Source organism: Oenanthe melanoleuca, chromosome Z (assembly GCF_029582105.1).
Source record: "Oenanthe melanoleuca isolate GR-GAL-2019-014 chromosome Z, OMel1.0, whole genome shotgun sequence".
NCBI lineage: Eukaryota > Metazoa > Chordata > Aves > Passeriformes > Muscicapidae > Oenanthe > Oenanthe melanoleuca.
In genome coordinates this window covers 32,048,095-32,063,938 of record NC_079362.1, presented here as the reverse complement: position 1 = coordinate 32,063,938, position 15,844 = coordinate 32,048,095, and the positions used below count along the sequence as shown (strand labels likewise).

General features: G+C 46.7%; 1 protein-coding gene across 2 annotated transcripts in view; it reads left to right on the top strand.

Annotated features, from left to right (window-relative positions):
- The first annotated feature begins 3,648 nt into the window (after nt 1-3,648).
- TRABD2A (TraB domain containing 2A) overlaps nt 3,649-15,844 on the top strand; it is a 75,986-nt gene continuing 63,790 nt past the window's right edge. Inside the window, exons 1-2 of one of the 2 annotated variants that reach the window (XM_056513790.1) lie at nt 3,649-4,017; nt 11,962-12,522. In XM_056513790.1, coding sequence (XP_056369765.1) covers nt 3,895-4,017; nt 11,962-12,522 — 684 coding nt within the window. In that variant the 5' untranslated portion in view covers nt 3,649-3,894. The remainder of the gene's footprint in view (nt 4,018-11,961; nt 12,523-15,844) is intronic. The other variant, XM_056513791.1, reaches the window with a different exon arrangement.

Sequence of the window (15,844 nt, the reverse complement as noted above, 5' to 3'; positions counted from 1 at the left end):
GAAAGGGATTTGTAAACTGCAATTTAACCCTTTCCAGCCTGGCTTCAAATGATCCTCTCCTTCATTTCAAAAGCCCTGGGGCCTACACAATTCAGAGCTCCCTGTTATGGTCATGTACTTTCTCTTCACCTCCTTTCAATATTGAAGAGATTTATTTTTGTTTAGCTTTCCCTCTCCATTCAAATTGAGATTGCTATTATTAAGATGCATTTGGAGAACAGAATTCCACTCTTTTCTGTTTATTTTTAGCTTTTGGCTAACTATGCTTGATAATTACATGTAACCACTTCACTTTGTAATATATTCCCCATATTTCCCTTCCAGCTGACCTAACACTTTCATACAGTAACATACTACAAAGTTCACTAACCCTTTTTTATGCAGAGGCATAATTGGGGCTCTGTGTTCATGAATCTCTGAAGTCCACATCAATCCTTCTAAGCAAACTTCCTTTCAAATGCAGATAGAGTACTTCTTCTCAACTTGATGAAGAAAGCTCCTTTGCTCCTTTATTATGTGCTTTATGATATGTGTTTCATAATTTTAAATGGTGAGAAATACTCATGCTTAAATTTCATGGTCTTTAAAATCAGTTTTGAATTCGTGTTCAACAGTGGGTGAATCAGAGCTGACCTGCCTGTTAAAGGACTGTGAATATATTTCTGTCCTGAACTCTGTGCAAACCTCTTTTCTGGCAGCTTCTTTCACTCAAGATTTACTGTGTTTGGCTGCATGAGGTGGCTTTCTTCCCCGCTGCAGGTTAATGTTAGGCACATGCATAATCTGGAGGTCTCTCAGGCATGGGTGTGCTGTGTCACATGTAGACATGGATGCCATCCCAATTAGCACGTGCAGGAGTTCTGGACTGTGATGCTCTGCAGATCTGTCACCAGTGACACCCACTTGAGGAGACTTGTGCCTCTGACAGCCTCTCAGCCATTTCCACATAAATGCTCTTATGGCCTGGGAAAATAACTGAAGTTAAGCATCAGCTCATGTAACAAAAAAAAAAAAAAAAAAAAACCAAACAAAAAACCAAACAAACAAACAAACAAAAAAGCAGTCCATTCTTGCACACAGTCCAGGTCACCTCTCAGCTCTTGGCTCCACCTGTAGGCATACCTAAAGCTTGGGGTGTGAGTGTGAGCAACTGCTTGTGCATGACAGCTGCTTCAGCTCAAACTGTGCTGCTGTGAGAGACACAGCTCCTTCAATCACCTTGAATTAAGTACCAACCAGTGACAGCCAGTGACTCTCCGTGGTCCAAGGCCCCGATCCAGAAAAGCATTTCAGTGTGTGCTTGTTTAGCCTTTCTGTACAATGTTCATAAGCACATGCTTGGATGTAAGGACATTTTGAAGTCCTATTGAAATAATTTTTCAAGGGACTGGAATAAACAGATCCTGGCCATGCTGCAGATAGAAATTATTAAATAAAAGTGTTGGGTTTATCTCCTAGGTTTCTGCTAAGAGAGCTAGGGTGTGTCTTTCTACTGAAATGTGGCAGTGCAAGTAAAAATTACTTTGGAAGTCTCTTTAAGACACTGCCTTTGTCTTTTCTAGTTCCCTATTTTTCATTAGCCATTCACCACAAAGAATGCATTTCCCACCAAGCAGCATGTTAATCTGCATTGCCTGTAGGCCTGTGAGCTGTATTTCAGAAAGCACTGTTATGTATTTTGCTACTTTAAAACAAAAAGCAAACCAAATGGTCACACAGAAGAATCACTCTCCCAGCACATCTCTACGCCATGAAAAATTTATTCTTATTCTCTTTACATTGATCAGGGTATTGTATGAATACTATCTGTCTTTCATGCCCAGGCATACATATGACCAATACGTGACCACTTCATGCATTACTCCAGAATAATTCTCCTCATCAAAATCCACAAGATTCAGATATATAGTGATGAATATAAAAGAAGGCAAAACAACGAAGGGTTTGGGCTCTGCCTACTTTCATCTGGAGGCAGTTAATTTGCACCAAAAAAACAGACAAAAGTAAAGACTGGCATCTTCTCTTTCTTTGAGCTGATGGGAAGTTTGCCATGGACTCTGAACCAGAATTTAACCTTGGGACAGATATCTGGATCTCTGGAGTGGAAAAAGATGTGTTTAGAAGTAAGAATATGGGAAAACTAAAAAGACAGTGACTATTGAGTCTGTGAACAGCCAGAAATGCTTGTCTTTTGTTGCTTTGCGAATTGTATTTTCACATATACAGCTTTGGAAGGAATGATCCAAATTAATAAAGAAATTACAACAGTCTTTTAAGACCATTTTTGTTCATTCTGTGTACTTAGCCCATGGGTTGGTCAGGACCACCAGCAATTTTTTAAAAATACCAATAAACAAACCCAAATCAGAAGAAACATCATTCAGTCCCTCAGGATAGCGAGCATAAAGGTCATTACCAAGGTATAAATTGTAAAAATACTACTACTGGATTGTATATATGACTAATATATTGATATATATTCTTAGTATAATAGTATATATAAGTACTGTATACTATATTGATAGATAACATGTATTATTATATATAATCAGTGAGAAAAGATGGAAAAATTAATCATAGAGAATGAGCTGCATAAAAGAAACGCCTTATTTTTCTACTTAGACAAAAAGATACTGCTTCATAGAGTGGCATGCCTTTCACCTTTCATTTGACTTTTATGGTCTTTTTATTTAAGGCTCCAATAGATTTTGCCTTTGTTGTTAGGAAGTACTTAATTAAACCAAGTAGGAATGATGCAGAAAGGATTGCTCCATACAATAATGTCATACACTTTAGTGAGCCACAGATAGTTAGCATTTTAACTTTAAGGGTTTGCCCAGCTTAAGCCTTAAAAGTCCTAACAGTTTTGCTATATATGAATTATTTACACGTGCCATAATAAAATTATCAGGAGGGGACTACTGAATATTTTGAGAGCTGTGAAAGCTCGCTCTTTTAATTTGCACTGGATTAAAACCTGGTGCATTTCTGGCTTTTCTGAACATTTTTAAGACTGTACTTTACAGCAAGGTGTACTTTTGTGTAGATTTAAACACTAGTCTTCACGGCAGGAACGGCTGAATTTCTCTATTTGAGACTGATACATTCTTCAGCGTTATTTTTGACCATGCCAGGCTCACACTTAGAGCATGGCACTAATGGTACCAAGCTGACGGTACCAGGTTCATCGGTTCGACGCCTTCATCGGCCATCCACCGACGGGCTGGGCTCAGCGGTCCTTGCGGTCCGTCCAACTCAGAACACGCGGTGATGCCGTGACACCGCTTGTGCGGAGCACACCGCACAGCTTCGGAGCGGCCGCCCGAGACACATCAAGGAGTCAAAACAATTCAAGCCGACGGCAAATAAAAAAATCGTGAAGAATGACAATATTGCGTTTTATATTCGCGGTACGAAGGGCAGGGACCCAGGCGGGCAGCCCAGGGCGGACAGAGCGCGGCTCGCCGGGGGCTGCGGGACGGGGCACCGCCGGCCCAGCCCTCGGGGCCAGCAGAGATCCCGGCCCGGTCCGGCCCGGTCCGGCCAGAGGCTGCGGGACCCCCCGAGGCCGCCCCAGCGCCCGCCCCCGCTGCGACGGGCCCCGCGCCCTCCCCTTCCTCCCCCCGCCCCGCTGGGACCTTTAAAGAGGAGGGGGCAGCCACTGCAGGGCTTGGCCGGGGGACGGGGCCGCTGTGCGGGAGCGCTGGGACTGGGTCGGACGGCCAAGACCAAAAAGTAGCAGGGAGGAGGAAGGGAAAAAAAAAAAAAAAAAAGGCAAAAGGAGTAAAAAAAAAGATAGGTAAAACCCGAAGTGCGGAAGCAGGGAAGGAAAGGTGGAGGCAGAGAACAGAAAGCGCAGGGGGACGCGGTGCGCAGGCTGCGCGCAGCGCGGGCATGGTGCGCCCCGGCGGGCTGTGCCGCCTGCTGCCGCCGCCGCTGCTGCTGCTGCAGGGCTCCCTCCTCCTGCTGGCCACTGCCCCGCACGGCCGCGCCGCCGCCTGCCCGCTCCGCAGAAAGGTAAGCGCCGCCCGGAGTGCCCCCTGCCTTGGGGTGCCCCTCTGCCTTGGGGTGCCCCTCTGCCTTGGGGTGCCCCTCTGCCTTGGGGTGCCCCTCTGCCTTGGGGTGCTCTGCCGTCCGTCCCGCTCGGGTCTGGTCCCCTCGGGCTGCGTGCGGGGCCGCCCGGCCGCGGCTCGTTCCGCTCTGTCCGGCTGGGGCGGCGGGCGCTCGGCAGCCGCTTCCCGGCGGTGTGCGGCGGGATGCCGGGACCGCTGACATCCCCGGTGCTGACGAAGAGCGTGACGGGGGCGGAGGATCCCGGGTGAACCCCGGCAAGATCTTGCCTGCGCTGAGTGGGACGAGCTGCGCTGCTCGCCCGAAGACACACTGGCCGGGAGTGACTTGGTGGCACCATCCCACTTCATCTTCACCATCCCCTAGTCCCGCTTCAGAACGCCGGGCGTGCTGGAACAGGTTCGGACCAGCAAATGGCCATTTGGCGTGAAAACGCGGCTACGCTTTATATTAGCAGCCTGACTGTAGTGGCCAGGAGCAGCGTGTGCTGACTTAGCTCCGGTGGGTGGTTAGCACAGCGGAGATCCGTGCTGCACGTTAGGGGCGATGCTGTGGCCAGCGTGAAGCTTGTGTAGACAGTGTCCGTCATTTCTGTGAAAAATCAGGAAAAGTCGTTCTCGTTGAATCTTCTGAGATAAAAGTACCAAAAATCATGTAGGAAAAGCCTCCTTGAACTTACTTTGTGTTAACAGGCTATCCGTGCTGTCTGTAGGCATCTCCTTGGATCTGACGTGCCTCTGGGATATGTGTACCATCACTTCACCTTCCCTCCAGGCAGGGTTTACTCCACCAGCACAGCTCTTAAGGAAACTGGAAGCCCTTAGAAGTAAGTGCAGACCTGCTGCACTGGGGAGGTGCCAGAGCCACAGCAGGCTCACTGCGGGGTAGGTGTGAGAGTTTTGCGACTGAAGAAGGTCTGCTCTGTGACTTCACTCCGCTCTCTCACCTGCTGATGTACCTACGTGTAGCCCTTGTTTTTGGGGCCTTCCTGCCTCTGTGAGCATGCTGGCTCCCCAGAATGTCTTCTAGAATTTAGGGCATTATGGAATCAGCCACATGTCAAGCTACATATTCTTCACTGGGGGTGTCTGCATGAGCTTGAGTTAAGCAGAGCCTAGCCCGGCCTTGTGGGATGGTGTCTTTACAATTTGCTTGGAACCAGTTTGTCAGCTGGATTTGTAGGTGGCCAGCTGTGACACTGCCATAAAGTCAGGCCAAGCCTTTGGAGTGGGTGCCCTCTTCTCCTTGAGGGCATGATGTGCAAACGCCTCTGGGCTGGTACGAAACTAATGCATGGAGCTAGTGAGAACAAGGATAAAGGGGACAGCTCCTGAGCAGAAGTCACACTTGTGGAAATGGATAACTTCACAGATTGGGTGGGACATGCAGGAAGCTTCTTTCAGGAGCAATTGACTGGACTTCTGCTAGTTGCTAGCAAGACTGGAGGTGAAATGTGTTAATGGTAGGTAATTATCTGCTGATTACGCTGTCATTAAAATGTGAGACCACCTGTAGTTCTGGAATAGGCAGGCCGTTTCCGAGGGTCGTTAGGATAGTGATAATAACCACACTGTCTAAGAATGGCAGCATCTGCCTTATTTGCAAAACTGTTGAATTTATCCTTATGAATATTTACATGAGCAGGAAAAATACACTGTCTTGTTCCTGCATCACCGTGAATGGCTTTTTAATTTACTTTAGTTCTTTATAGGATTCCTTTTCTTACCTCTTAGACAGGTCTAACGTTCTTCTTTTTGTCAAGTTGCCTCAGTCTCTTCCTGGAAAAAAGTATGTGTGTTGTTGCCTGAAAAACTGCTGTTTTAAGGAATGAACCTACAGTACTTCAGAAGGTTTTTTCATCATGATTCCAAATTATAATTAAAGCTACAACCAATAATGTGTCTTATCACTCGCCAAAAAAAAGCCATTGACAAAAAAAAAAAAAAAAAAAAAAAAAGCCAAAGACATTGAAAACAGTTAATTTAAAATAAGTATGCTGGAATATTTTTGGGTTGTATTCCAGATACTAAGTAATGTGGTCTGGTACTGCTCTCTTTTTGCTTAACCTTGGAGTGTATTGGAAAAATCAAAGCCAGAAATCAGGGATTAATTGTGGAATGCTTGTAGTTGTAGTTGGTTAGTATTTTATGATGTGCTTTTCCTGATAGAGGGCCAGTTAATCTATATGGCTACCTCTCCCCATATATGCCCTTCAGCAAGCAGAGCAAGTAATTTGTCTGCTCTTAACCTGTGACTTTTTAGTTAAAAACTTTATTTTTCATTTCTGGCACTTTGGATGTGGTTTTTTTTGGTTTGTTTTTTTTTTTTTTTTTTTTTTTTTAGCAGCTGTAGCCAGTGCAGTGTTTATCCCCAAGTGAGCTCTGCTTTAAATCTTAAGCAGAGTTTGAGAGTGTCCATAATGCAGCTGGGTAAAAGCTCAAGATAAGTGCTATTAAAAATGTGGCTAGAATTTTTGTGTGTGTTGCCATAGTTGCATGGCCATGAAACATGGTGAGTAAAATCTTTGCCTCAATTAGGTATAAAGGAACATGACAAGATAGGATGCCAGGATAGATAAGAGAGAGGGAGGAAGCCATATAGGGAGGGTTATAGGGCTGTCTGCCTGGGTGAAATACTGCATGCCATGTTCTTTGGCTTCTGTAGCAAGCAAGAAAGATAAAGCATGAGAATATTGTGGATTGAGAAACAGTGCAGTTCTGAGCTGAGGTTTGGAGGGTGTGGCTGTGGTGAATATTAGGGATCCTGAGAGACAGTGAAGCCACAGAGGGCACCTGCCTGCGCAGTGAGGTATATACACCTTGTGCTTTGAAATGCATAGCCTGCATAGAGGAGACAGAAGACAGAAGGAAGCAGAACTCATGTAGAAGGAAGCAGGCCAAGTGAAGATTGACCATATGTGGAATTCCCATCCAGTTCTTCAGTCTCTAGACAGTAGTTTTCCTTTCCGTCTGAGCCTTCATTCCCCGCATCACCACAGACTTCTGTCTTTATTTTTCTGTTTAATTTTTTATACTCCCAAGCTCCTCTAGATGTTTCGAGTGCTGTCAGTAGATGAATTTTTTGTTCCTCCTGGTGTCTTTGAGTTGTTTTCTGGATGCTTGCCAATTTTATTCTTGTTAGTACATAATTCAGCCCAATTTGAGCTAGTTTCCCTGAAGAAAACAGACACTTTCTCTGATTTTCTTTGGCACTTCTCTTTCAGAAGAATCAATTGCTGTTTCACTTGAAGTGATGTATGATATCTGATGAACGCAGTAGTATTTCTGTATTTGAAGACTACAGGTTGCATCCTATAATAGATCTATAAGCAGTGCTGGAAAAGCAAGCTGCTGGTGCTAGTCAAAAGGAATAAAATCTGAGGCTTGGGGTTTTCTAATCAAAAAGAAAGAACTTCAGCTCCCAAGGAAATACTGTTGATGTGCACCATGCTTTTCCAGAAATTTTGCAGTGGCTGACACCCTTGTCCTGTCACATTGAGGAAATGTTGTCTGTCCCTATGAGTCCCCATTGCACCTCAATGCACAGTGAAGTTTGTCCCCTGTGCAGCCTTGGTTGAGAAGGTGGCTTTCCAAGTCTTGTAGGTAGGGAGTGTATCCCACAAATCCCAGTGCATTCTCTGTGACAGTGTCAGCTTTTTCACCTGGGGAGCTAAGGTAGAGGAGAAGGCACCATGCCATAGTGCTGAGCATTCAGCAATACCTTGATCTGATGGTTCCTTGAACCTTTGTTTGGCAGCAAGTTGGGAGACCTGTATTCTCTTGTGAGACTGCTGTTCTTTCACCTTTTCAGTGAAAAGGGTTTTTCTTGTGATGGGTAACACATTGAGTACCACCTGTCAATTGTAGAGTGGAGGCAGAAATATGCATCTATGATCATCCTGATCTATTCATGAACCTTTTTGTTGTTACACTACTGGAACTGAAATTCCTCACTCTGTACAGCCCAGCTGCCATAAACCTCCAGCACAACAGTTTGATGTAATTTGTTTGTTTTAAAGCACCTTTTCCTTTTGTTGCAACAGCTGTTTTAAAGGATCTTACTGCAAAGGAAAACTGGGCTGTAGCACTTTTATCTACTGCATGCTCTCAGGGAAGTGAGGTGCCGCAGTGACGGTGTGTGGTGTGATGCTGAACAAGCCTCAGTGCTGCTGCTGTGCTATTTCATGGCTGCCTAGAGCACTCGTCAACAGCTTCCCTTTTATGGCTTTGGGGTGAGATTATATCCTTGCTTTTCTCTCTCTGAAGCAGCACTGAGACATGCGAGAGCTCCAGGGCAGGGAGATGGGAGTGTCTGAAGATACAGCAGGGGAACACAGCCCTGCTGAGGCACACCAGGGGCTTTGTCCCTTCCCCACTCTCACAGAGCAGTGACAGGAGGCTGTTGGCACAACAACTGGCTGTTGGACAGAGGCAGAGCAGTGCTGGGATTCCAGACTCCGCTTTGGAAGGAAAAGGAGATGCCAAAGGAGTGTGAGGCACTAGCATGTCCGGAGCAGCTGTAGTGCCACCTTTTAGAGGTTTGTGAGCTCCCCATATACCATCACTTGGTGATAACAAATACTGGTGTCTGATATCCCACGGAGGGATTCTGCAGGGTCCGGCAAGGTTCCCATCAGTGGCGGGAAACTGAAGTTGCTCTATATGCTTGTGCTGGCTCCAGGCTTTCTGTGAAGGAAATTCTGAGTGGTTCTTAGGGTGATTTCTCAAGTTTGTGACTACTCCTTTTGACATGCAAGTGCCAGCAAGAGTACTCAGCTGCTTTGCTTTGTAATGGCAGGGTCTTGAGAACTGTGTGAAAATCTTTGCTGTGTCTCAGCCTGCTTTCCTTCTGCCTGTGCTACAGGCTCTCTAAAGGAAGACTTCATGTACTCTGTGCCTAATGGCCTGTTTTATTTCTTCAGAACTACCACTGATAGCTGGCAGTATTACTCTGCTTTCAGTATAGATTATGAAAGTTGTGGGGACAAGCAGAGGAAAAAAAAAAAGTGTAAGGCCAAAAGCTTTTCTGATGGGCACTAGTCTGTCTTTTCTGTCTGCACTAGTGCAGAGCAATGCTAATGATCATGTTAAAGTCTGTTACCAGTCTTCCTGGGCTTGAGCCTTCTTGCTGTATTTATTGAGGAGCTGAAAGGTTGGCTGGTGACCACTTGTTCTGTACAATTCCGTGCAGTCATAGCTGGTTTTGTGCACTCCCACATACATGATCAGACTTGCTTGAAGAGTAGGAGTATTGACCTCCTAACCTCATGCCTGTCCCAGGTACCCCCTCTGTCTTTATACTTGCAGTAGATAGGAAGCAGCACTTGTGCTCATTCCTCCTTGCTGCCTGACCACTACTTCCAGTTCATTTCTCACCACAGTGGCATGCCCTTTTATTTTCCCCTTCTGACTAATGTCCAGGGAGAGCCCTGTCTTATTTTCCCTCTTGTTTTACTTTGCGTATTCATTCTCCTGTGTTCTTCCCAGGTCTCTGTTAGATTTGTATTCACCTGTTGCCCTGTATCTTTCGTATCCCCTGGTGCTCTTCATGTTTGTTATCCCTTTTTCCTATAGTCTCAAGGACAGTTTCTGCGCTCTGCAATTCAGGTCTGCATTCCAGGACTATCCTATAAGATTTGGAGTTGTAGAATGGTGTTGCCATCATCTGAGGTATCCTTTGAACTCTTGATATGCTGCGGAACAGTCCTTTGGAATATATTTGATTTGTACGATGCTCTTGGGCACTTGGTGCAGGTCTTGAGGTTCTCCCATGCAGCTCTGAGAATTGAACTTCAGTGATCCCTGTGTGTCCTTTTCAGCTCAGGATATTCTGTATTTTATAGTCCATGCAGGTGAAGTGGGCTGGTGGTAGCACTTTGCTGAAGTGCTGCCTGATCTGTGGCCTGGTTTTGATGTACAGAGCTGATGGAGAAGGTTGTGGGGGATGAGCCATTGCAGGGCAGTCTTTAAGATTAACCTTTCTGACCCTGAGTCTTTAGTGTCAGAAATTTATAGGCAATGTGCTTCCAGTAAATTCCTCCAAGCAGCCTGTTCTGCTTTTGGCAGTCAGGCAGGCGTCTCAGATCAGCACACAGGCACAGTTAGCTCCAGTGCTGAGGCTAGAGTTATCTGCTGGCTCAGGATTGACCAGATGTCTGAGTGCATCTGGAAGCCTGTTCTCTTACTTAGGCATGCAAAGGCTGCCTCTTCCTGTCTGTGCAGACAGGCACCCCTTGTGTCCATTGTCCCAGTAAGTACTGCTGGACCAGTGGGGGACTGTGGGTGATGAAGGTTGTGCCTGCTGTTGGTGTGAAGTGAGTTGGAAGGATTCAGGCAGGATCTGTGTTGTCTCATCTGCTCTTCTGTCCTGTGGGAACACCACAACCCTGTATTGAAGTATCTCAGGTGGTGCTGTGAGGTGTATTTTCCAGCAGAAAAAAATTAAATCTGATTCTAACTTCCTGATGGCTGTGGGTTTTGAGAGATTTTAAAAGCTGGCTTTAAAAAATATGCTTTTTTTTTTGTTTATTCCTCTGTGTTTACAAGTGTATACCCTGAAACCACAGGCCAAGTTTGTCCTGCAGAAATGTTTTTTTGCTTTTTTTCCAAGGTATTGCATGCTCTTCCCTGCTACTCAGGAAGGAGTACTGCACTGTGAGGAGTCTTTACTGAGTGTCTGTCTGCCATGTGCAAAACTTTTTTTCTGCCTGCTCCAGCAAGTCTGCCTGCCAGCTGTGTTTTGTGCTACTCATTTTCTTGGTGTCATGCTGTTGTGGTATAACCCCAGCTGTCAACCAAGCACCGCACTCATTAAATTCCCATTCCATGCAAGAGAGGTTGCAAGAGAGCATTGGAAGGGTAAAAGTGATGGGTTCAGATAATGACAACTTAATAGCTAAAGCAAAAGTCATGCACACAAGCAAAGCAAAACAAGGAGTTCATTCACCACTTCCTGGGGCAGGCAGGTGTTCAGCCATCCCCAGGAAAGCAGGCTCCATCACGTGTAGCAGTGACTTGAGAAGACAAACCCCATCATTCTGAATGTCCCCTCTCCTCTTCCCCTGCCCTCCCTGGCTTTTTGTGCAGAGCACGATGCCATATGGAATATTGCTTTGGTCAGTTAGGGTCAGTTCTCCTGGCTGTATCTCCTCCCAGTATCTTGTGCACCCTCAGCATACATGCTCCCAGTCATACGACAGAGAGAAAAGGCCCTGGCTCTGTGCAAGTGCTTCTCAGCAATAACAAAAACATCTCCATGTTATCAGCACCATTTTCAGCACAAATCCAAAACTCAGCCCCATACCAGCCACTGTGAAGAAAATGAACTCCACCCCAACCAAACTCAGCATACCCAAAGTGGGAAGTTCACCTGTGATGCTGCACCACCTTCTGACTTACAGAAGTTAAGAGTTACAGCAGTTTCTTTGATGAAAAGTGCATTGCTGTGCTGAAGTGAGAGGTGAAAGTGATAGAAATCCTGTTGTCCTGCTTTGCTTCAGCAAAGTGATGCCAATTTTTGACTTGATGAAAGGCAGAAGTTGGGTAAGTGTTGTGCTTGAATGATGGCTGTGCTCTGCTACTGCTTTTGGTAGATGCCCAGATGGTGTATCAGGTAATATTACTGTTGAGAAGACAGTGTTACCTTTTAGGAGGAGAAAACCCAAGCCAGTATTCTTATGTTTTTATTTAATGAAACTGGAATTTTTACCTCAGGACCTGAGAAATGCAGTCAAAGAGGACTTTATGTGAGCAACTTTAGGAAAAGTCCATGCTGGCAAGCTGCTGAGCCAGGTGACCTGCTGGCTTGGCACCGTGTTTTCCTTAAGCCCTCTGCTGCAGTGGCCTGCCATAAATGCATGTACTTACTCAGCTGTGTCTCCCTCTCTCCCAGCAAAATGAGCTCAACTCCTTCCTGTGGACAATCAAGAGAGATCCCCCATCCTATTTCTTTGGCACCATCCATGTCCCGTACACGCGTGTCTGGGATTTCATCCCAGAGAACTCCAAGAAAGCCTTCCAGCAGAGCCACATCGTATACTTTGAGCTGGATCTCACTGACCCCTACACCATCTCAGCTCTCACCAGCTGCCAGCTCCTGCCACAGGGGAAGAACCTCCAGGATGTGCTGCCCCGTGACATCTACCGCCGGCTGAAGCGGCACCTGGAGTACGTCAAGCTCATGATGCCATCCTGGATGACCCCAGACCAGCGGGGCAAAGGGCTGTATGCAGACTACCTCTTCAATGCCATTGCTGGCAACTGGGAGCAGAAGAGGCCGGTCTGGGTGATGCTGATGGTGAACTCCCTGACAGAGGTGGACATCAAGTCACGAGGCGTGCCCGTCCTGGACCTGTTCCTGGCCCAGGAAGCGGAGCGGCTCAGGAAGCAAACGGGCGCTGTGGAGAAGGTGGAGGAGCAGTGCCACCCGCTCAATGGGCTGAACTTCTCCCAGGTGAGGCGCAGTGGTGTGCAGGTGCCAGGCTAGCTGCTGAGCTGGGTATCGCAGCAGCAGCATGGGCTGGGGCGCGGGGTCAGTGCTGTATACCCAGAGACTAGTGTCTGCTCCCTGCAGCCTGCGCCTTTGCCTGCATCCTCAGAAGAATTTGCTGGCACAGGACATCAGGCCAGAGATCAATTGACCTAGGCCTGGCCTGGGAAACCCCTGTTCTCTTCCTTGGGCAGCCTTGGGCGTGTCCTACCCTCAGAGACACCAGACCTTTTGGATGTGTGCTCTCTGACTCTGACTGGGCTGCCCTGCAGGAGCTCAGGACAGGCTGGGGCTCAGTGTCCAAACTTGTTTTTGTAATAGCAAGTTAAAGAAGTGATTGCTTGGGGAAAGCAGGGTTACTGTGAGTAGTGCTGAGAAGTAATTGCTGATTGGAAAGCATCACAATGAGAATTTTTGTGCCCTCAGAAACAGGGGCTCATCATCCACACTATTTTTTGTTTGTTGGGGCTTTTTTTTCCCTTCCTTTGTTACCATGTGAGAGTCAGTACAGCTCAGCTTTCTTCAGGGAGCTTCACAGACTAGTACAAATGCCTTGTGCAAATGTCTTTGTGTTTGCAAACCTATTGGAGTACAGCACTGTTGCTCATGCAGCAGGATGACCTCTGTGTTGTCCATGTGTTGGATGAGGTGCTCCTCTCTGAATAAAATACACCAGGCAGCAGTATCTGTTGTCTCTGCCCAGTAGGATCACAGGCATAACATTCTCTCTGATTTGGGGTACCTTCTCTGCAGGGCAGTACTTGGGGAGTGGAAATGGCATTTGCTTAGGAATAATCAAAACGTGCATTTCACAGTATGTCCTAGTAGCACAAGATGGGAGGATCTTTAGTCATGGGGCTGGGGAATTTTGACTGATGCCTGACCCTCTCCCTTGCATCCTGAAGCCTGTCACTCACGCATGGTTTGGAAGGGAAAGAGCAGAAGGCGCCTGCAGGGCAGGGACAGCAGCTCAGAACTTCAGAAGTATCTGAAGTGCTGCTACCCCAGACAGCGTTGATGGGGAGAGTATGGTGCATGGAATAGCACAACAGCCCAGGCTGCATCACTTGAGCAGTCCCTGACTGCAGGCAGGGCTTCTACACTTCTTTTCCATTGTTTGGAACTGGGCAAGCTCATTTGCATCTCCAGTCTTTTGCTTAACATGGTGCTGTGAATCCTTATGCTGTTGCTGTTTGGTTGCAGTTAACCTGGGAATAGGCTGGGAAGTCCCTCCTTTTCCACGTCTTACCTGGTTAAGGATTTATATACATTATTGCCCATGTTTTTCTTTTGCTGGTGTTGCCCCTATAGTTTATCATGATAGGCGTGGAGGCATGGGCGTTTTTCTCCACTGCCTTATAAGAAAGTGGTAGGGAGACTGAGAAATGTTGGTTGCAAATCATGTCCCTGCTAAGCTCATGTAAATATTGACTCTTAGGCCTTCACAGCTTTCTTTAAAAAGCAGCTGGTTTTGTGCTGTTCTGCAGATGGGATAAATACCAAGTGATCCAAGAAGCTGCATGGGCAAGGGACACAGAGCTGCAACATCCAGAATTGCCCAGCTTTCTGAGAAGACAAAAACTGCAGGAGAAACGTGCCTCTGGTTGGGAAATTCATACCCCATGGTTGCCCCACGGTGAGTGGAGGCGTGCATTTGCATCAGGAAGGCTGCAGCTCCTCCCATGCCTGCTCATTTCCCTTGAGGGAGCAGGTCTGGAGCAGCTGCTGCACTGCAAACTCACACCTCCACTGCTTCCCATTACTAGATTTCCCGTACAGGCAGCCCAAGGAAAAGGAAAACCAGAGGCAGATGATTTTTGTGCTTCTAAGCCAATTTCATGGCTGTTTCAGAAACTGACTTGTGAGCTTTCATGGTTGGCAGTTGTGTAAGTCTTTGATTTTAGAGCTTTCTTGTCAATTTGTTCAGGCAGTAGAGTTAATTACGTGTTTAATAGAAAACAAACAAAGAGTTTGAAATAGGCTCTTAGAAAATTATTTTCTGCTGTTTGGAAACCCGCAGTATTGGGACACTGCTGTGATTGCTTTTTAAACAAGCAAATGCACAGGTATGACTCAGAAATTTCTCTTGGGGAAAGTCGGGAAAAACCCATAAGGAATAGTCTAACACTGTACAAGGAATATCACAGAATCACAGAATGGCCTGAGTTGGAAGAGACCTCAAAGATCGCTTAGTTCCATCCCCCATGCCATGGGCAGGGACACGTTTCAATTAGACCAGGTTGCACAGAGCCACATCCAAACTGGCCTTGAATGCTTCCAGGGATGGGGCACCCAAGCTTCTCTGGACAGCCTCTGCCTTACCAGTCTCACAGTAAAGAATTTCTTCCTAATATCTTATGTAAACTCACTCTCCTTCACTCTGAAGCCATTCCCCCTTGTCCCTTGTGAAAAATCATTCTTGTCTCCTTTCCATACTGGAAGGTGCATTGTAAGTCACTCCAAAGCCTTCTCTTTTCCAGGCTGAACAATCTCAGTTGTTTCAGCCTTTTCCTGTAGGAGAGGTGCTCCTTTCTTCTAATTCATCTTGGTGGCCTCCTCTGGACCGACTTCAACACATCCATGGTGCTGGGACCCCAGAGCTGGGTGCAGGCTTCCAGCTGGGGTCTCACAGAGCAGAGCAGAGGGACAGAATCCCCTCCCTCCCCTGCTGCCCACGCTGCTCTGGATGCAGCCCAGGACACGTTTGGTTTCTGGGCTGGCAGTGTCCATGGCTGGGTCATGTGCAGCCTCTCATCCCCAGCACCCCCAAGTCCTTCTCCCAGGGCTGCTCTGATCTGTTCATCCCCAGCTGTGCCAGTGATGGGGGCTGTCCTGACCCAGGTGCAACACCTGGTGCAACACCTGGCACTTAGTCTTGTAAAACTACATAAGATTCCCATGAAGCTTGTCCAGGTCCCTCTGGATGTCATCTAGGGAGATGCTTTTTTCCTTACAGCAGAATTACAGAGAAATTATTTATGTAGCAGAGAAGCAAGTTCAGTGTTTTTAGTTTGTTTTTGCATGAGGTTTGCTCTTTCACAAACGAAATTCTGGCTGGTAAGGCAGACTCCCAAGCCACTTTCAAACTTTACATTGTTACTAGCTGGGTCCCTGTTTTGATCCATTCTATTGAACAAGGCCTTGTTGGTGTATGTTATCGCAGGTGAAGGTCTGGAACAGTTCATTGTTGTTTCCCTAGGCATAGTGCTTAGAGACTGCAAAGTACAGAATAACTCAAATTAGCGACTTCCTTCTCCTTGCAAAGAGAGAACATTAAAAAAGGGGG